Raw genomic sequence first — 22317 nt, 5'->3', positions numbered from 1 at the left:
GAGACCCCGGGCTGGTGCGGCCGCCCAGAGGGGGAATGTGGCTGGAGTTGATAGAGCGAGGAGGAGAGACCAAGGGCTTTGTGCTTCCCGCTTCGTGAGCTGGAACGCTGCTGCCGGCTTTGGCGGAGTCACTCAGCAGTAGTAAAAGGACGCCCTGCCGCAGTGAGGATATTAAAATGAGTGATTATGGCAGAAGCAGGCCGATTAATTACGATACTGCAGGATCCTGGCAAGAGGTGACAGGCCTTGTTGCAGGTCAGTAGGAAAAACAGTTGAGGGAGAGAGGGTCTGGTTGAAAATCAAGCAGTGATGTGCCGGGTGGAAGGGCACTCTACTGCCCGCCTGTGACTACTCGGGTGCCTCTTTTTTCCTTTCTCATTTTCCTAATAAATCTACCCATTTAAAGTTAAAAAGAGAGAGTAAAAGGGTGACTTGTAGGAATTGGCCAATGAGCTCCTCCTGTGATTTAGTCTGTGCAGGCACTAAAGGACTGATGAGGGCTGGTTTGCCTAGTTATCATGTATACCAAGTAACTAAATCCGAGGGTCCCTCTATGGCAATAATGAATTTATAAAGTAGGTCCTAAGAAACCCCCCCTACCTTATGCTGTGAGGAAATAATTCACATTTTGCTCCTAGATCAGGCCCCTGTCTTAACAGCATCTCATAACTCCTTTGTCTTCATACAGATTTTCACAGTCTGAAATTGTGTATTTCCATTATTTGATTAATTCCAGCATCTGCTTAATCCCAGCCTCAAAAAAAGGGGGAATTTTCAGTCTTGCTATGGCAGACAAATTTCTAATTATAAAGTAAATCTATAGTATACATTTCTCATTCTTGATATATTTGTTTTCCTACCAAATATAGTTACTTTTTACGTTTTGTTCCTAAACACAGGACATCAGAAAACACAGGAATTTTACAAGTAACAGCCAAGACTATTAGTAAAAGTGGAATTATGCTTTGTTCATTTCATCCTCTTTTTGAAAAACCAAGTACTTACCATATGACCCAGGAATTGGTTTCCTGCATTTATCAAAATATTTGCAAATTTATGCTCACACTGATGTTTCTAGCAGTTCCTAATTGCCAAAACCTGGAGCAGCCACACTGTCCTTCAGTACATGGGTGCGGTACATCCAGGCAATGGAATATTATTCAGCATTTAAAAATATGTTACCAAGCCATAAAGAGACATGGAAGAAAATTAAGTGTATATTAAGTGAAAGAACCAATCTGAAAAAGTTACTGTATGATTCTAACTACATGACATTCTGGAAAAGGCAAAACAATGCAAACAGTAAAAAGATCAATGTTGCCAGGTATCAAGAGGGAGGGAGGAATGAATAGACGGAGCACAGAGGATTTTTTAAGCAGTGAAACTATGGTACCATAACAGTTTTGGATATGTCACACATTTACCCAGCCCACAGACGTACAACACTAGAATAAACCTAGTGTAAATATGGGCTCTTGGTGATATGACATGTCAATGTAGGTTCCCCGACTGTGACAAATGGACCACTTTGGTGGGGGATGTTGATAATGGGAGAAGTTGTGTGTCAGGGCAAGAGGTGTATTGGAAATCTCTGCACTTGCCTCTCAGTTTTGAACCTTAAAACCGCACTAAAAAAAAAAATCAAGTCTTAAACACCTAAGAACTGACAGCTATTGAGAGCTCATGGTTACCGTGTTCCAGGTATGTACACTGAGCTTTTGTCTCCATGCGATAACCGTACTTTGCAGGGATTTTGGAAAAAGCAAATATAATACCACTTAGAGTGGTGCTGGCACACAACACTCAACAAATGTCAGTGGTTATCATTTTTCTACTTTGTAGATGAGAAAGCTGAGGCTTAGGAAGATCAAGTAGCTAGCCCAGCACTGCATAGTAGATGTAGACTCAGGTGCCTGGCACAGTTTTGACTTGCACTATTGTCATTCCGTGATAGTCATGTGTTGTGCGGGGTCACCCTATGCATGGCAATGTTTAGCAGCATTCCTGAACTCTATCCACTAGACGCCATAGAATCTCCCTATGCTTCCATGTTGTGACGACAAAAATGTCTCCAGACATTGCCAGAAGTGTCACAAAGGGCATTAAGAACCACTCCAACCTAGAACCACGGCAGGGGAGCCACTGTGCTTCGCTGCCTGACATGGACCACAGAGTCAATGATCCCTCTTCGGAATCATCATCTGCAGTTTCTCTGCAGATGTGGGTCACCTACCAGTAATACCATTGCCATTTTTAATTTTATGTGTTTAGTGTTGTTATAGCAGTAAAAATTATTCTCAATTTCCAATCACTAGGAGAATTATTCTTTTTGTTCAGGTTTTAAAGCCGTAAGTATTTGTTTGTAAATAAAACTTATTGTCAGCACCTATACTAACTTCTGTACACACATTTCTCTTGGCTTGTCTCACAGCTCTGCAATTTCATCATCATAAATGCACCCCAGTGTGAACCGCAAGGCTGCTGCTTTCTGTCTTGTCAGGACCCAGTGATTCTTTGTGGCTCGGTTTGTTGTGCTTCAGATATAAAGGCTGCAAATACTGTTCTACTTAAGTCAACAAGGACTGCAAAGCAGCTGCCTTTAAATTATGGTAAGCGAGGGACACAGGCACAAGACTTGAGGAAATCTATTTCCAGAACTTGAATTTCTATATATATATACTTTTCTAAAATTGATATGACTGAGACATTTGTTCAAAACTGCATCCTCCCACTCTACAAACGAAAGTGTTTCTCTTTTACCCAAAATCTCACTATGGACTTTGCCATGGATATAAAAATCTCAGAGGTACCAAATTTAGGGACAATTAGAAACGCTGATGTTAACATGGTAACACATCCTTTTCAAATGAAGAGAATTCCAGTTCTTTGCTTTCAATAGATTGGAAGAAGGACCTCGTGGAATTTTCAGCCAATTTAGATCAGTAAAAATAACTTCTGTAGATTACTGGATTTTTGGCATATAACTTGAAAGAAAATCAGAGTTGAATGACATGACTACAACAAAACTTTTTCCATTTTTACCTACATTACATGATCAGCATTTCACAGCACGTACAGCTATAGAACGGGAGAAAAAGAATAGCCAAAAGTAACACACTCCCACGGAAACAGGACCTACTTTATCTTAATTCCCTCTATCTTATTAAAGGATGCATTTCCAATAAAATTTACTTTTTATGTTGAATAGCTGAGCTGTAATACATTTATATTGCTTTGGTTAACTGCGTTCTAATAATTGTAATAATCCTCAGTCTACCAATACACAGAGCCTCAGGGTCACAGGAAATGAGGAAATTTAATTTTTGTTTCATAGTTTTTTGTGGCAGAGAAATAAAAAGACATTCAGTATAAAAAGGGTAAAATTCTGGAAAGAAAAAGTTGAAAAAGAAAAAGGAGTTACAGAAAATGCTTAGTAACTTTCTACTGGTCCTCCACAACCTGAAGGCCCAGGCCCCACAGTCTGGTACTCAAGACCTTCCAAATTCTAGCTCTGACGTCTCACCACCCTCCTGCCTCAGCAGATGTGAATAGGCCGCTGTAGGGTAAATGAAAAAGCATCAGGCTTTTCTGCTCTCCTGCCATTAGGATGGATGATGGATCCCAGCGGTCCTGAATGCACGCCTGATGGCGGGCACCTGGAGTAGGGTGTGGGCATATGGAGATGGGATTCACCTGGGCTGAGACTAGGCTTATAAGGACAGCGTCAGGGGGACGCCAGCAGAAGCAGAACAGAACAGCAGAGCGAAAGAGAATGAAAGAATGGAACAGCAGAGAAGAAAGGCCATGAGAGAACTCCGAAGAGCCCAGAAAGAGTGAAGATTTGCTGGGGGCTGGGTGGCCTGCCAGCCTCCCAGCCCCCACCCTCCCCAGCACCCCTGGTAAGTCCTGTAAGTCCCAATAAAAGGCTGCAAAAGCCACCGAGGGCTCCAGGACACTCTTCTCCTTACCCCGTCTGCTCAGATCATAGAAAACCTACTGTGGCCCTTCCTGCCTCTACAGCCTCTATTCTTCACCTACATCTTTTTTATGCCAGTTTTGTGATTTTTGTTAATTCCTCTCTGTGCATAGAAATAGAATAACTCAAGGTCCACGTCTGCCACCTCCCCCAACCATAGGGAATTAAGTGATCTTCGCTGCTCTGGCGACCAAAGGTAGGCACTTACCACCTGAAAGTGGTATTTTCCTGTTCTCTTTGTAGATAATGGGGGCAGCTGTTCAGTTTCTCCCCTCAATGCAAATCAGAAGCAAGCTGAGGAAGGAGAGAGTTCAGACCGTGCGGTCGGCTCACCAGAGTGAGGTGCAGTATTTATCCATCTTAAAGATACATGAGAGGGGGGTGAGAAGGTAGGGGCTCATCATCAACAAGGCTTGGCAAATCCTACACACAAACACACATGCTTGGCATTTCCCTTTGGAATGTGCAAGATGATACATCCACCCTGCCTTTGCCTCAGCCAACAGCCCTCTCTCATTTGGTGACAGAAAAATATTAATTCCCTAAGCAGCCTTGTGAGTCAAGGGGACCCTAGCTAATTGTTGACTCGAGATACATGTAAAGACAGTGTTAAATGATGGGTGTGGGAAAGCAAAATCAGAATCCAGATAATGTCAAAAAGTTTTGCATGAGGGGGCACGGGGAGGAGGTACCTTTACCTTCAATACAATTAGTAATGTTTGCTAGTGCTCTCTAGAGGCTGCTGGTTTAATGGCAGTGTCGCTACAACACCAAGGACTGCTGAGTTCCACTTCCAGTCAGATACCAGTTGAGAGCTGGATGCCAGAGAGAAGGCAGCCACCTGTGAGATAACTGATACCCAGTCCCAGTTGAAAAGTCAGAGGTGAGCCGGTAGATTGTAAGGCACAAGGATGTAATTTTCTTTATGTTCCTTGCTCCTGTTAGTCTACCCTACCCCGCCTACCCTGCTAACTGTACAAAGATGGCGGCCGGTCAGTTTTCAGCAGCTGAAGTCCAGGTGCAGCTGACCTCCTGGCTCCTCACTTGCTAGCAGTAGGAAAAACCATCATAGGCTTGAACTCACCAAAGGATGAGTGACCAAGACCATTTCGATGGTGGCTTCTCAGTTCTGGGTAAGCCATAAAACTGACTCAAGTAAAATACTGGGTCACTGTGGCTAAGGGAGATCTGCATGTCACCTTCTGGGCCCTGTCCTGAGCTCTCCTGGGTGGAACTCAAGAGTGAAGAGATCAGACCAGCCAGGCCTGTGTGACCATGGCCTTGACCTCCCAAGAACTCTTGAACTGGAGCAGGGCCTCAGGTTAGCTGTGAAACATAAGGATTTCTTCTCTCCTGAAGAACGGGTGATTGGGATTCTTGTTTTGCTTTTGACAAAGATGGAAAGTCAACCCTCACTGACTGGCAGAAAGGAAGGAGATAGATGCTTAAATCCAAGCTCATCCTTAGAGACTGAGCAGGAATTAGAGGGGTGGGCTCATGTATTTTAATAGATTCGTATGTGTTCCCCAGATAGAAACAGGGGTATTGATCAGTCATGTTGCTGAATGGAGAGTCAGAAAGGAAGGATGACAGCATCCTGCTGAGGAACAGAAGGAAAAGGAGAACTGACCATGAGCTTTATGATTGTTCCAGTCAACTGTACTTTAGAAACACACAGTCTTGGTAATGTGAAGTAAACAGGTGGCTCCACAAACCAGAACATAAGGACACAGACAGTGAAAGCATCCAGAGGTCAGCGCAACACCAACTGGAGTCTCCAAGCAGCCCTGGTATTTACATCATTTTGATCACAGGGGCCAAATATAGTCTGCACACACCTGGAGGCACGCCAGCTCGCATCAGGGTTACGTGAGGGAGCTCAAGCTAGACGACTGAATGACGACAGAGAGCAGTCCTGCCCTCGCAACCCTCCCTGCCAAGAGTCCAGATACAGGAGCCAGCCATCTCAGACCCTCCAGGCACTGCATGAGACCAACGCAGTGGCATCACTAAGTTGTCTCCTTGTGCCTGAAAGATGTGCCTTGCCTTTTTCTAGCTGTAGTTGTGCTAAGACGTGAAAGTAACTAATGTAAGCCATCTTTTGACCATGAGGGGAACTTTTGAAGAAAACCAACACTTAAAGAAGGGAAAATGGAGCAGAAGAACCTGCCTTTGATGATATTATAGAATCAGTCAATTAACAATGGAGCTGGTCAACTTCTGGACTTATTTTACAAGACGGCAATTTCCTCATGGTTTAAATCACTTTATGTTGTTTTCTGTCACTTGCAGGCATCCTAACCCATAGACTCCTCAGCAAGCTCTACTAGGACAAGGACAGAATGCCTATAATGACTTGTCTACAGAATAGATGTTTGATAATTTGTTGTTGCTGAGGAGGTGAAAGATTTTGTGGTAGAAACTGCTAGTTGCTTACCTGACCACCACTCTCCTTCTTCTTTAATATATAGAACTTCTCATTTGGTCTGAGTGTGCTGCCATCTAGAACAAAAGACTATACTTCCCCACCCTCTTTGCTACAGATACCCCAGAGCTCAGGCCAGAGAGATGTGAGTAGAAGTGTTGTACTGTGTGGAGAGCTGACTCAGATAGATGGACATTTTTTCCCCTTCTGTCTTTCCAGACACCATCTCAGATCATGAGCTGACCTTGAGACTGGAAGCCAAGACCTAGGATAGTCAAGCAGAAAGATAGAATCCTGGGCTCCTAGTGGCAAAGCAGAGCCACCACAGCAGCTCTGACCTTCTTGGCTTCAGATTTCTTGTCTATGAGTGAAAAATATACCTCGATTTTGTTTCAGATACTATTATTTTGGAGTTTTCTCTTATATTCAGCTAAGTAAGATCCCAACTAACATAGTCTCTTTAACAACTTTCTTTTAAAATACTGAAGACTGGCAGAGAAGAGTATGAGTATGCAGGACTCTCCGCCTGAGTATCAGCATAGCCTTCCCAGCTTCCTTTCTTTCTAGTCCCGAGACAGCATTTGGGAGTCACCTCATCAGTGCCTCGGCGAGACCCCTAGACTGCGAGCAGAAGACTCCAACTCTGGATAATGAAGCCAAAGGAGACTTAGCACAAGGACATTGGAAACCACTGAATTGGCAGAAGAGAGAAGCACCCTGGGAATGGACATGTATCCATGCAGCTCCGCAGGCTGAATCAATAACAACCTGGGGAGGTTGACACTGCTGCTGCGGCCCTGCCGTCTTTGTGTGTATGAGTGGCCTTTAACCCATACACTCACCCAAGTGATGTTTCAGGGTAGATGGCATGAATCCATGAATAGGGAGAGGTGACTCTTGAAAAGAAATCCAGAGTGTTACTGAGATGGAGAAATGGAAACGATGCAAGAAAAAAAATGATACATATCCTGAGTCAGGTCTCACCTGGGTCTAAGTCTCCTGTCCCTCTCTTCTTCATGAAAGACATCCCCTTTTCTGAGTCAGTCAATTGCAATCCCTCACTTTGGCATGGCCAACCTATCCTGTTCTCCTTTCTGTCCTTTTATTTTCTTTGCTCGTTAGAAAGAAATGATTGGACAGGAATATACTGTCCTATATATTCTTTAGCACAGCATTCCATATACAACGTAGGGAAGATCAAAGATGAAAGACAATACTTTTTGCAATAAATGGTAATTTCAATGCTTGGATTTTCATACAAGTTGAGTAACGTAAGAGATTAAATCTTTTTGAAGCTATAAAGATTGTCATTGTGCATATTATTAGTATTTTAATGTTTAAATATTTTATGATTCATGCATTTTGAAAACTAGATATTAACAATTATAAAAACAATATTCTCTTACACATTTCTAAAATGAATTTTACATTTTTAATATTTTATAAAAGATTTGAAATTCTTTATTCAAAACTTAAAATGCAAGTCATTCTTCCTTTTTCACCCAAATTTGTAAAGTTCCTAATTACCTTCCTTTTTATGTTTCCAATAAAATACACATACATCAGAAGTACATTCTTAAAAAGTAATTTCAGGGCCTCCCCGGTGGCGCAGCGGTTGAGCACTGGGTTGCGAAACTGCGCGCGGCCTCTGCGGCGCCGGTTCGATCCCCAGCTGCTCCCCGGCCACCAGAGGAGGGTCCCACATGGCGCGCAGACCTCTCCTGCCGCCCGCTGCTCCCCTCAGCAGTGTACTTCGGTCCTTCTGCCTGCTCTGCTCCCCGCTCTGGCTCTGGTGAATTCTCTCACCCTCCCGCACTTCTGACTGTACCCAGTGCATGTATAAACAAAACAAACAAACAAACCAGCAAACAAATAAATAAAGCATGCCTCTATTAAAAAAAAAGTAATTTCAATTTGTCAAAAGTCAGTGGTTTAAAATTTAGCTTAATTTCATGTTTATTTTTGGTTGCTATAAAGATGAGAATACAGTATTTTATAAATAAAAGAGCTTTTTTGTGTCCTGTAAACAACCTTCCCTTGCAGGACTCCCTCTTTGGTCTCTGCCTCTTTAATTGTTGAAGAGGCCCCTGGCAGGAAAATGGGACATTTCTGAGTTCTTAGACTCTCTATCTGCTTATAAGGGCTCACTTTGGAAAGCTAAGTGAGGAAATCAAGCGCCTTTTCCCCAACTTTTTTCAACAGATTTATTCCTGAATTAACATGCAAAGTATAGTTATTATAAATCAAGGACTTTTAAGATAAATTTAAGATTTCAATCTCTTGCTGACTTTAATAACGTGAAAAAAAAAACAAACTCTTACTTCAGAATCTGAAATTTGAGACTACTTTTCTATTTCTTCAGCTCCTAATAAGCACTAAGAAGCAATTTGCATCAATTCTCCACCTACTCCTTGGCATCCCCAATTCCTCCAGCAGTTATTGCGAAGGTGGCTTCATTTTCAGGCATCTCAGGGCTAACAGAATATAAGAGAACAGAGTTTATAAAAAGCTCTATTTCTATAAATACTATATGCATGTCACAGGCACCATACTCCTATCAGTCTGAGTCTCCAGAGACATCTCAGAGTTGGTACAGCTAAATGTGGACCACACAATTTATCTACAAGTATTATTGACCCCATAAAACATTTATTGAACAACCTCTTTACGTAAGGTCCTAAATGTCAAGAAAAAAATCACTCCAAATTTAGAAATAGGTGAAAGGGGTAACTGGGTTTTCTTACAGCATATGTGCAGTGGGCCTTCGGGGGCTATTTAATTCTGAAGGGGTGTGCACCTTCCTAGTGATTAGAGTTAATGTCGGGGTAAAGTGTGAAAGGTTTGAAATAAACTAAAAGGTCACTAGGTGCCTTCAGTGAAAACATAGCTTGTCTAACACATTCTTCCAGGTCATCCAATTCTGTGAGGGCTCTGTCTTTTGTTGACTTTGAGCTATTTTACAACTTTGTAAGTAGTAGAAAACTGAGTAAAACATATTCCTAGGCACAGAAATGTAAATGGTGTGAGGAGGAAAACAACTGTTGTTCTATGACTATTGACCTATTTTTAATTAATTTATAATTCATTCCAGCATTCTGTATTTGACTACGTTATGTGTGGTAGATTTTTCCTTTGATCTGGTTAGACAATCTGATTGGTTTCCACATTAATTAATGAGCTAAATAAAATCTTTGGCATTTTATGTTGTAGATGAGTCATGATTATATGCTGTTTTAAATTTTGCCTTTTAATTTATTCTACAACTCTACAGGAGCAGAGGTATAAAACTGAAGCAACACAGGTGATTCTGTAGCAATGGAAATGAATTCCATTATGTGGTAAAACAACAGATATCCCTCCAGTTGAACAACTTTTGCCTCCATGAGCAAATTTATTTTAGCATTCCTTTGACTAACTACATAAATTTCTGGTCTTTAAATTATCCTTTGAATCTGTGTTTCCTCATATTTTTTAAAGATTTATTTATTATGCATTCAAGAGCTGGGGTACAGGCCAGGGTGCAGGGGTGGGGGTGAGAGGATTCACCAGAGAGTGGGGAACAGAACAGGCAGATTGACTGAAATACACTGCTGAAGGGAACAGCGAGCGAGACAGGAGAGGTCTGCTGCGCCATGCGGGTCAGCTCCCTGGCTGGGAATCGAACTGTGCTGCAGTGGCTACTGATACCTTCATAGTGCTGAGACTTACCCCTTGCGCCACCAGGGAGGCCCAGTGTTTCCTCATTAATTAAGGAGTTGAATAGAATCTTTGACATGTGTTCATTTCAAATTTATTTGCAAGAAAGTCAAATGTTTAACTTTTTGAAGGTCATACTTTGACAAGTACTAGACCCTATAGCTTTTACAAAAACAAGACATTCTTTGCTCCCAAGAAGTCTAGCAGATAAGCTGTGACATACGACACACATGCAAAGTGAGCTAAGTCTCATAAAGTAGGTATGCATGTGACAACTCTAAAGAGAAGACGTGCTAGGGAGGCTGAGTAGGAGTGGCCTCACAGAAAATTTGAAGAGGCAAAATGGGAGTACCCAGGTATAGGTAATAGCATGAGCTAAAAAATGGAACAGATAGTTTTGTGTACATGAAAGAAGGGAAAAATAAGAAATTAGATTTAGATATGTTGCTTGACGCACACAGTTCAAACATTCATGCAGAGGAGTTCAGGAAGCAGCTGGAAATGAATGGCTAAAAGTGGAATGAAAGATTAGACCAGAAACAGAAATTTAAAAATCCTGACCATGAGAGAAAGAGCTTTCTGCTACTTTGTGCTGTTATTATATCCAGGTTATGGTGACTGTACAGGCTACTCAGAACTGTCATCTATTAATTATTTACTATTAATAATTACTATGTATATAATGTGTGCGATTCCCTCTTGAATCTGCCTTACTCTTGAGTGTGTACCCTCACCTGCAATAAAGCTTCATTTCTGACACCTACTCTGACTCCCTCATGAATTTCTTCCTGCACCAAAGTCAAGAACCTCTGGGGTCAGTCAGCAGTCCCTGTTTCATCAAAAGGGGGCATAAGGGGTAGTGGTGGGGAAAAAAAGTATTCTCAAAAACTCTAGTAGACATCAGAGATAGCATGATTTAAGTGGCTTCATTCCTATACTCAACTACAGAAACAGTGTAGGCCTAGATTCAGGTAGCACGGATTCTAATCCTGTGGTGTCCTATCTATTAGTTGTATGTGGGGGCCAGCCCATTCATTTACTCTTTAAGAAGATATTTATCGAGCACCAGCTATATCCCCCTTGTAGGTACCTGAATGTATATGTGAGAAAAATAGACAAAGATTCCTGTCTTTGTGGAACTTAATGTTTGAGAGGAAGTGACAGCATAAATAATGGAAATAATAAAAACATGATATACTGGAATATAAGTTTACGTGGAAAGAAAATAGAGCTGAGAAAGGGGGATCAAAATACGGAAATGGGGAGGAAGCTTTGTGATTAGAAATAGGGACATGGGGCCTCCCCGGTGGCGCAGCGGTTGAGCGCTGGCTTGCGAAGCTGCCCGCGGCCTCTGCAACGCCGGTTCGATCCCCGGCTGCTCCCCGGCCACCAGAGGAGGGTCCCACATGGCGCGCAGACCTCTCCTGCCGCCCACTGCTCCCCTCAGCAGTGTACTTCCTTCTGCCTGCTCTGCTCCCCGCTCTGGCTCTGGTGAATTCTCTCACCCTCCCACGCTTCTGACTGTACCCAGTGCATGTATAAACAAACAAACAAACAAACAAATAAATAAATAAAAACATGCCTCTATAAAAAAAAAAAAAGTACTGAAAAAAAAAGAAATAGGGACATGAAGACGAGCATTGTTGAGAAGGTAACATTTGATCAAAGACTTGGAGATAACCAGAAAGAGGGCTATGTGGGGAAAGATTAGTCCATCTAGGGAGAACAGTAAGTACAAAGGATCTAAGGCAGCAGGAGTATGCCTGGCATATTTATAGAAGATCAAGATGCCCCTTGAGGTTGGAGTACAATGAGTATGGGGGTGGCGGTGAGGGGAGGGAAGCAGGAGGAAGAGGAAGAGGGCCGTTCATGTAGTGCTTTATGAATTACTGTAGACACTAAGCTTTTTGCCTGAATTAAAATGAGAAGCCATTGGAGGAGTTTAAGCAGATGATAGTTTTACAAACAATCACCCTGGGCTCTGCTGAAAATTGATACAGTGGACAATGGTCACCTAACTGCTTGGGGCCTTGGTTTCTACACCTGGAAGGTGACTCTATTTATTCCTCTCATGCTTTGCACTTTCCCTGCCCTGCACTTACCACATTTTCATTGGTATGAATTCATTATTTAGCATCACTGCAAGCTTTAGTAGATCAGGGACCAAATCTGTTCATCAACAAATTTCCTGACTCTCTAGTATCTGTGCATAGTAGGAACTTCTTAGTGAAATAAATAGTTTTTGAGAAAGAAATGCACACATTTGAATTTTGCACAGTACCTGCCACTGGAATAATTAGATGCTCAGAAGATGCAGTTCTATTTAATACTATATAAAAGAGAATCTGGTTAAGAAGAATATATTTACCTGTCATAAATCTTGGCAATTCTGAGTTCTCCTCTTCCCTTTCTCAAGCTTATTCTTGTTGTTGAAGCATGAGCCAGAATGTGTCCCCCGATGGGCTTTTTGGGGTCTGCCTGAAAACTGAATTAACAAAACACCTTTCAGGTTTCATCATGTGGCTATACTAACATCTGCAATTACAAGGCACCTTCTGTGGATGATGGGGGTGGGGTAGGCGCGTCTTCTCAACAAGCAGAGGCAGAAACTCTGCAGGTGGAGCTGCTTCATACCCCACTGCCATTCAGTTCAGACTAATGAGATTCCTATGACAAATGGCTCACATTTTAATTTTTTTAAAAAAGAGAAAACACAAAAAGAACATAATGAGCTGTTTTAGGAAACTCGTAGGGTTAAGTAATTTTTTTTTTACAAAATACAAAAATTGAATTTATTATTTATTCATCAGAAATATTTATTAACGAGCTATGTGCCAAGTGTAGTTGAGTCTAATAAATAAGCTATGATGTAATGAGAGCAGACTGAGAAACTCCTTGATTTTTTAAAAAAGATTGATTTGTTTATGCATACAAGAGCTGGGGTGTAGGCCAGAGGTTTGAGAGGTGAGCAGATTCACCTGAGACAGAGTGGGAGCAGAACAGGAGGATCTACTGAAATACACTGCTGAGGGGAGCCGTGGGGAGACAGGAGAGGTCTGCAGCACCATGTGGGTCAGCTCCCTGGCCAGGGATTGAACTCATGCTGCAATGGCTGCTGATAGCTTCCATAGTGCTGAGAATGAACCCCTTGTGCCACCAGGAAGGCCCAGAAACTCCTTGTTCATCACTATACTGTGGAAGCCTTCAAGGTTGAACTGATTATACATTTGTAGTGAGGATAATCTCAGAAATATTGTTGTCTTTATCACTGATGCCTAATGTCTCCTTTTCTTTTTTTTTTTAATTAATTTATTTATTTATACAAGAACCGGGGTACAGGCCAGATGCGCGGGAGGGTGAGAGGATTCACCAGAGCCAGAGCAGGGAACAGAACAGGCAGACTGACGAAATACACTGCTGAGGGGAGCAGTGGGTGAGACAGGAGAGGTCTGCCACGCCATGTGGAATTCTCGCTGGCCGGCTGGGATGGAACCAGCGCTGCAGAGGCTGCAGACAGCTTCACAGCATGGCGCTCAACCACCTGCGCCACCAGGGGAGGCCCCCTAATGTTTATTCTTCTAAAGAAGGATACAAAAAAGATAAGCAATTACTATGTCTAGTCATGTGAATTCAAAATGATTATGATTGCAAGATAGTCATCAATACTGACATTTATCTTGAGTGATACACTCCGCAGGTAGGAAGAGAAATGTTCTTAGAAACCTTAATAGTGAGCCCTTCAAAAAAACAGCAAATTGAATCCAGCAGCATATTACCATGACCAAGGAAGATCTAATCTAGGAATACAAGAGTGATTCAACATAGGGAATCATCAATGTAATATGCCATATCAACAGAATGAAGGAAAAAGAAAACACATGATAATATCAACTGATGCAGAAGAAAATCTAGACTTTGAAATCACCAATAAAGGAAACAGAACATGAACAAGTGAATCTACATGATCAGAATAAACTGTGATAGAGCACAATAGCCTCAGCTGAGGGAGGCCATAGTTACAGTGGATTCAAATTCTGCTTGCTTCACTCTAAGCATGAGGCTTGGTGTAGTGAGGATGTGGCTGACTGGCATGCAGTTAAGTAGACTGTAGGTTGGTGGGAGTAAGAAGCTCTCTGGTAAAGAAGTCTAATATAAAGAGTTGTTTAATTAAATAGCTCAGAGGTTAAACAAGACCATAAGATCCCTGATGGACTGGATAGGATTGGTTAAGAAACTTCAGGTCCAATATGGAAATAAACACCAAGATTTAGTTCTGGAATAAACCATTGTCAAGAAAGCAGCCAGGTAGCTGACAGCAGTAAAAAGTTAAGAGGCTGGGTGCTCCACACAGGCAGCTGAAGAGGTATTAAAGCAATAAAGTCATTTTAATCAGATAAAATTGCTTGAGATGAATTGTCTCTATAATGCTTAATGCCACTCTTTCTCTTTTTTAAAGATCTTTAAAATTTATTTATGTATACAAGAAATGGGTGTACACAGAGGTGCGAGGGTATGTGTGTGAGAGGATTCACCAGAGATAGAGTGAGGAGCAGAACAGGCAGATTTTCTGAAATATACTGCTGAGGGGAGCAATGGGTAAGACAGGAGAGGTCTGCTGCGCCACATGGGTCAGCTCCCTGGCCAGGGATCGAACTCAGGCCACATTTATGATAGTGCTAAGACTTAACCCCTAGGCCACAGGGGAGGCCCTTAATGCCACTCTTTCTAATGGAATGGCTCTAATCTTCCCAGGTCACTACATTATGGGTAGTTCTTCAAGGTTTTAAAAGAATCCGATGTGCAATTCCAAAGAGCACCAGCACCCCTATGTTTATAGCAGCACTGTTTACAATAGCTAAGATTTGGAAACAACCCAAATGCCCAAAAATAGATGACTGCATCAAGAAGATGTGGTACATATACACCATGGAATATTACTCAGCATTCAAAAAAGATAAACACATGCCATTTGCAGCAACATGGATGGCGCTGGAAGGGATCATGCTCAGCGAAATAAGCCAGAAAGAAAAAGAAAAATACCGGATGGTCTCACTCATAGCAGGAATCTAGAAAACTTAAATAAGGGACCAGGAAAATGAATAACTATAAGAAAGTGAAAATCAAAATCAACAAACAACTATGAACCAGAGACACTCTATGGGAGGTGGGGGGCGGGGAGGGAGGGATGGGGTCAAAATAAGGGGGTCGCAATTGTATGGGGAATATAAAAATAAAATTTATAATTAAAAAAAAAAACAGAGCTGCCATAAATAAATAAATAAATAAATAAAAGAATCCGATGTGGTATCTAGATGAGCTGCTTGAGGTCTTGATGATATTCTGAACTGGGCTGTGAACTCTGAACTTGTAAACACTGAATTTATGCTTCTTTAATGAATTTTTCAAGTTTTCCTTTAGTACTATTATTATTCACTTATATAGTCCCCTTCAACCCCTCTTCTATTACTTATTACTAAGCTCCTTAAGGACAGACTACATAGTATTTATCTTTGTAGCGACTAGTTACACAGTGGGTGCTCACAACTACTTCTCGCACTAAAAATACAGAAGTCACAAAAATACCAAGGAGAGTATTAGAATACTGCAGAAAGATGGTGCTTCCACAGAAGGTAGATCAGCTAGAAACTTCTACTAAGAGGAGATAAGAAAGGAGAGTCAGGATTAGCTACATGGGTGGCGAGTTTTCACAGCTATGTTACTGCTTCTCACAGATGGTCTCGCAATACTGCTCAGGAGTTCTTCCATATGAGCGTGGCTAGCTGCTCCCATCTGCAGCCTCCAGCAGTCTCCTTAAGCACCCTTTTCCTTTCCTGTCCCCACACCTTGAACATTGCCTGCTTCACAAAAATAACAGAAATCCTTCAACTTATCTTTCTATCTGCCATCTCCCACTTCTCTATAGTTGTACTATTCTTCATCCTTCCCTCTCAAACTCTTTATTTCAGCCTGTCTTTCCATGCCTCCATACTTCTGCACATACGATTCCCTTGGAAACAAAAGCCCTTTTTCCACTGTGTTTGTTCATTTAGCTACTGCTCACCCATCAAATGTCATTCCTTCTAGAAAACTTTGCCTAATCCCCTGAAACAGTAGAGCCTGTCTTCTTTGTGTTTTCATACCACTGTGTGTACTCCCCCTATGAAAGCACACTACTTTGTAATTTTTAATTCATGGGTCTCATTCCCCCACAAATGCTAAATCTTTTTTTCATCTTTGTAATTCTAGTGCCTAGAACAGGGACTGTAATGTAGAAGACACTCAGTAAATATTATTGAATGTACAAAGGACAATATGGGTCTCCCTGCCTACATCCTTCTGAAAACAGATTGTAACATATTTTCCAGTAACTTCTGAAAGGAGTTCTGACAGAAAAGCAAATGTAAAAGGAGCTAGGATTTCCCCCCAATTGAAGTAATCTCCCTAACCTTGAATACAGACACTCTAAAGAAGAACAGGATACTGGAGCTTCTAACTGTATAGCCATGGCTTTACAAACTTAGCAAATTATTGTCTGTGCTTACCAATGTGGTGCCCTGAGCACAAAAGAGCGTGGGTACTACTGCTTGCTACTTATTACTCTGGGTGAAGAACCTAAGTTTTAAGATTATCTCCAAAGGAGAGGATTTCAAATGAACTAAATGGGGAAATAAATAACAGAATTTGCAAAACTACTATAAACTATATAGGAGAGATATGGGGAGAAAAGGCCTCAAAAATGATTCATAAATTAAGAGGTTATACTTAAAATAGATTGTCACACAGCATGACAGCTTCAGCTGTGGGAGAATGCCAAGACAATTCAAACTGTACTTGCTCCATCATGGTATTCAGGATTCTGTGTAGAACTTTGTTTAGATTGTACGGCTTTTACTCTTTCTTGAGGATCACTAACACTTTGATGTTAACCAAAGGTACAACTTCCTCCTCGAAAAATGCCTGTGTATACATATGCAAAATTTTCATTTAAGTTTAGGAGATTCATGGTTCCTACCCCCTCTAATGTAGATGGGTATGAATAACATAACCACCAGGATTTACTTATTATGTGGCAGATAATCTCCTAAATCACTGCATTATTTTCCTTTGCTTGGATTCCATATTTAGTAAATGCATTTGGATTAAAATGCAAATGCATTTTAATGCATTTGGATTCCTATAGGGTCTTCCAGGAAGGAGAGAATGAATCTCCACTGATCACAAGGACTCAAATGTGGTTACATTCTTCATCATTAGTAAATTAGCCATCTGAGCTTTCACTGAACTTCACTGGCTTGCCTGCTGTTGTAAGAGCTCTCAGGCCCTTTTTTCAGGGATGGTGCAGCGGAGGCGGCTGGCCTAGGAGCAGGTCAGGTCTCTCATGCCAGTGGGGTTAGGGTTGTGAAACCAAAGACAATTGCGAAAACTTGACAATTAGGTTTGAAACCCAGCCCACTGTTGGGAGGTGTGAAGGGACCCTTGAAAGCCATAAAAGGCAGGGAATCAGATGAATTCCAACTCTTGCCTGGGACTCTCGCCTGGAAAGGCCTTTGCTTCAGACCTCAACTGGTCAGAGACGCCCAACTGGGAAGACCTTCACTACCACTTGACTGCCGCTCCTGCCTCTGGCACAACCGGTAACACTTCCTGACTGATGTCACTTGGCCTATGCCCAGTGTCTCTAAGAGCTATCTGCCAATGGCCTTTGTTCGGGGACTCTAGGAGATAACCGCCTCTGGCACTGCCTCCTGATTGCCACTGCTGACCTATGCCCACACCTCTAGAGCTTTCGCCTGTTGCTGGAGCCTCCGCTGCTGCCCAGCCCAGCCTCTGGATTGCTGCTGTTGGCTGCTGTGGAGTTGCCTCAGCAAGGCCACCTGTGATCACCTCCAGCTGCCACCATGAGTTGGGTGCTGGTCCACTGCCTATGGGTGTACCGCCAGCTTGAGGCTCTCATCAGAGGGAGGCTGTCATTCACAGGTAGTTTTTGGTTTGGACTACCAGACCCTGTGGACACTATCTGGGGTAGGACAGATGGCCATCTGTGGTTTTAGAAACTCTTTCCATTTTTTTTTTTATCTCTCCCAATATCCCCCTTGTAAATAAACCCTGTTGTTTTTACACTCTGCATTTGAATCATATCTTGCAATTGTAAGTGCATGGGTGAGGACCCACAAACTGCGCCATTCCCCAGGTTTGCAGTTTCAATGAGTCTGCTCCCTAGAGCTGCAATGGTTCTCAGCAGACTGACCAAACCAAACCTCGGCCACAAAACTGAGGGTACTGAACTCTGGCTAATTCACCAGGGTAATGGATACATCCCTGCAAAGTCTCAAATGATAGATGTTAACCTTTCCCCAGGCATGTATAGCCTGATGTTTGGTACATGAACTTTTTATTTATTTATTTATACAAGCACTGGCTACAGTCAGAAGCACGGGAGGGTGAGAGAATTCACCAGAGCCAGAGCGGGAACAGAACAGGCAGACCTACAAAATACACTGCTGAGAGGAGCAGCGGGCACAGCAGGAGAGGTCTGCATACCATGTGGGACCCTCGCCGGTGGCCGGGGATCAAACTGGTGCTGCAGAGGCTGCGGCCAGCTTTGCAGTCCAGCGCTCAACCGCTGCCCCAACCAGCTGTGTGACCTCAGGAAAACTGCTTAACCATTTCAAGTGCCTGCTTATTTATTTTTACATAGAACTGGGTGTAGGCCAGAGGTACAGGGGGTGAAAGAATTCACCAGAGACAGAGTGGAGAGCAGAACAGGCAGATCTACTGAAATACGCTGCTGAGGGGAGCAGCGGGCGAGACACGAGAGGTCTGCTACACCATGTGGGTAGCTCCCTGTCCGGGAATCAAACTGAGGCTGTTTCAGTGGGTCGATGTGGTAGAAGCACTGAGACTTAAGCCCTAGGCCACCAGGGAGGACCCATTTCTTAATTTTAATTGGGAGATAATAACTGTACCTAACTGATAGAGTAGCTTATGTGAATAAAATGAAATTATTTAGGTAAGACATTATGCCAGTGACTGTTATCTGATTTAATAATCCTGACTCAAATGCCTATTATCTATGTTAATTGTTAGTTACTTAACTTTATGAATCTCAGTTTTACTGTAAAATGGGAACAAAAAACCTCTTAGGGCTGTTGAGAAAACTCAAGATATATTTAATATAATTCATTGAGAGCCTAAGAGTTATATTATGTGTGAGGCACAGTGCCAGGTCATATACACACACTAGCTCTATCCTTAAATTAATTTTGGCACATAAGAGATATTCAATCGTAACTATTACTATTCTAACTAAATGATTCAGTTTAAAGTTTCTCTTTCAATGACACTGGACCAAGAAACTTTTCTGAAAGTTTCTTTGAACTTCTTGAGTATTCTAGCAGTTATAACCAAGTCTTGAGGTAAAGTACAAGAAGGTGTAATAGCATTCTACATTCTTTTAGAGGGCTTTAATTTACTTCTATTTCTGACCAAGTAAAAACAGCTTCAGAAAACCACCCACATCCTTCCTTTAGCCTATTCTCTTATTTCCCCTTCTTTTATTTTCTTCTCTTCTTTCCTCCTTTTCTCGAAGGACGGGGGAATAAGAGGAGGAGAAAGAGATGAGGGTGGACATTAGGAATAAACGGATCAAGAGAGATTGTTTCATTTATACCACTTTGATTGAACAGGATACAACATAATATACTATAGAGAGCAAGATCCAGAACAGACCAACCGAACAACTTCAAATTAGGCTGGGTGGTGAGGAGTATGCTTTGAGATTAAGAGAAGATAGGGAGAGAAGAGTACAGCCCAAAGAGAAAATTTGGGAGAAGAAATGTTTTATAAAAAGGAGGTATATCTTCCTGTTTTGGGAGAAGAGATGGTTTTATAAAAAGGCAGTATATCTTCCTGTTTCCTCCCAAAATATATAGAAAAATTTATACTTTTCCCAACATTTTGAAGATGAAATTCTGGGTTTTTGGAGGGGCAGGGGAAGGAGGCAGCAACATACTAAGAACGGCTTCATGGAAACAACAGGTAGCCCAGAGACTGAATTATGTTGAGGTGACATGAGAATTACATAAGATGATGCATGGAAGATAATGCTGACACAGGGAGAGCAATCAATAAATGTAAGTTCTCGGGCCTTCCTGTTGGCACAGGGGTTAAAGACACAGTGCTATCAAGCTATCTCCAGCCACAGCAACATGAGTTCAATCCCCGGTCAGGGATGACCCACACGGCACAGCAGACCTCTCCTGTCTTGCCAGCTGCTCCCCTCAGCAGTACATTTCAGGAAATCTGTCTGTTCTGCTCCTCACTCTGTCTTTGGTGAATCCTCTCTCACACACCCCCTTGCACCTCTGGCCTATACCCCAGTTCTTGTATAGATAAATAAATAAATCTTTTAAAAAAATATAAGTTCTCTTAATTTGGTGGGGAGAAAAGTAAAGTTTAAAAAGTTGAAATGACTTGCACAAGGCCACCACACTAGTGCCTCTGGTTTAACATTTTTTTTTTCTAGCCATACTGCCTCTTTTTTTTTTTTAAAGATTGATTGATTGATTGATTGATTGATTGATTGATTGATTTATACAAGCACTGGGTACAGTCAGAAGCGCGGGAGGGCGAGAGAATTCACCAGAGCCAGAGCGGGAAGCAGAGCAGGCAGAAGGACCGAAGCACACTGCTGAGGGAGCAGCGGGCGGCAGGAGAGGTCGCGCGCCATGTGGGACCCTCCTCCGGTGGCTGGGGAGCAGCCGGGGATCGAACCGGCGCCGCAGAGGCCGCGGGCAGCTTCGCAAGCCAGCGCTCAACCGCTGCGCCACCAGGGAGGCCCCATACTGCCCCTTAATTTATGCTAATGATGTTGAATCACTAGGTGACATCTTTAAGAGAAAAGACTGACAGCACATTTACAAGATTAAAAATGTTCCACGATGACTTTTTGTTTCAGCCAAACAAATACACAAATGAAGAAAGTGGCAACATCAGGGTCTTATTCGTGCTCACATTATTTGCTCTGGTGTGGAGCTTTACAGGCTGATATTTTGATTCTGTATCTCTAGGCCCTCTTCAACTGGATCATTCTAGTTCTAAAATCTGTATCTATAAGCCTCATCTAGGAGCTACTGCTCTGTTGTATCATACGGCAGCTCCTCGCCTCTATAATTTTGTTCCTTTTTAATACGATGCGCCATCAAGTATAATGCATGGGATATAAGCCTCAATTATTGTCAGTGTACTTGCGGACTCATACCAATTATAGTGATATTTCTCTGACAGGCCCCAGGCACACTGCAGCTTAGAGTTCCTCAACACTGAAAAACAGATATTTTCCTTATGGGAGGTTTTCTAATAGCATTTGAAATCATTTAGTTTAAAAACTGTCCTTTTTTTTTTTTTCATTTAGTTGTGGTAATTTATGTGTTTTATATGAAGACATGCATTTAATTTGCATTGTTATAATTTAATATACTTTAGAATCTACTAATTATAGTGAATCTTGTTTTCTTACAGTCAGGGTAGGTAGAGGACAAGATGCTTCAAAGCAAACTTATCCAGCAAAAATACTAGCCTTTGTTACCTTCTCTGACTCTTCGCTCCCTTCATTATAACTCTACTCCCTCTCCAAATCCCTCAATTATTTCCTTTCTGTCACCTCTCTATTTTTCCTTTCATTGTCTTATTGGAGTCAATTCAAAATGGTTTTACTGTTTATGAAACTTTCTATAAATATAAGAAATAGAACCTCTCTCTGACCTAATTTCCACCATTCCCTCTGCCTTCCAACTCTAGATCGACAGTCGTGGCCTCCTCAATGCTCCCTCCCCACACCTGAAGAAAGAACATTGCTCTTTCACTTGCACTGTTTTATTTGAAAGCAACCCACTTCCTCCCTCTAAGCCAATGAGTCATTTTCTCTTTTTAAAGAAAGCCTTAAAAATCTTCCATTTCGCTTCAGTTTAAAATTATTCTCGTTGTGAAGTACTTCATGTCCTGGGTATGAAAGACACCCTTTAAAGCAGAGAAGACTGCCTGAACCACTCAGGACTACAGACAATGCATGACCTACAAAGACTTTAAAATTATGAGTTGAATGGACATCCTTTATTGTTCTTCTTTGTGGAGTCAAGGCACACAGTCTCTTTTGCTCACTAGTGAGTTCCCAAAACCTTGATACATAGTAGTATTTTAATAAATAATTTATTGAATGAGT

At 42.0% G+C, this 22317-nt stretch overlaps 2 protein-coding genes and 1 long non-coding RNA gene across 12 annotated transcripts in view; 2 read left to right on the top strand and 1 right to left on the bottom strand.

Moving 5' to 3' along the window:
- Window positions 1-22317, top strand: part of SEPTIN3 (septin 3) — a 78536-nt gene that overhangs the window by 4899 nt on the left and 51320 nt on the right. The gene's annotated exons all lie outside the window — the stretch shown is intronic.
- LOC119247200 (uncharacterized) lies at window positions 2555-6919 on the top strand. 4 transcript variants are annotated; one of them, XR_005125672.2, is made up of 4 exons: window positions 2555-2609; window positions 4220-4318; window positions 4713-4859; window positions 6621-6919. It is a non-coding gene; the product is annotated as an uncharacterized LOC119247200 (long non-coding RNA). The 4 variants fall into 4 exon arrangements; XR_005125671.2 differs by having other exon boundaries at window positions 4703-4859; XR_005125670.2 differs by lacking the exon at window positions 4220-4318 and adding an exon at window positions 4090-4172.
- The window catches only part of LOC119247199 (meiotic recombination protein DMC1/LIM15 homolog), a 32679-nt gene continuing 18549 nt past the window's right edge, over window positions 8188-22317 (bottom strand). For all 3 annotated transcript variants that reach the window (XM_037513450.2, XM_037513449.2, XM_037513451.2), the window contains 2 exons: window positions 12466-12582; window positions 8188-8875 (listed from right to left, as the gene is read on the bottom strand). In XM_037513450.2, the coding sequence (XP_037369347.1) occupies window positions 8806-8875; window positions 12466-12582 (187 nt within the window). In that variant the 3' untranslated portion in view covers window positions 8188-8805. The remainder of the gene's footprint in view (window positions 8876-12465; window positions 12583-22317) is intronic.

The sequence above is a fragment of the Talpa occidentalis genome, unplaced genomic scaffold (assembly GCF_014898055.3).
Source record: "Talpa occidentalis isolate TD23 unplaced genomic scaffold, MPIMG_talOcc4v2.1 talOcc4.16, whole genome shotgun sequence".
Taxonomy (NCBI): Eukaryota; Metazoa; Chordata; class Mammalia; order Eulipotyphla; family Talpidae; genus Talpa; species Talpa occidentalis.
Note: the sequence above shows the minus strand (reverse complement) of the source record. Positions and strands in the feature narration are given on the sequence as shown.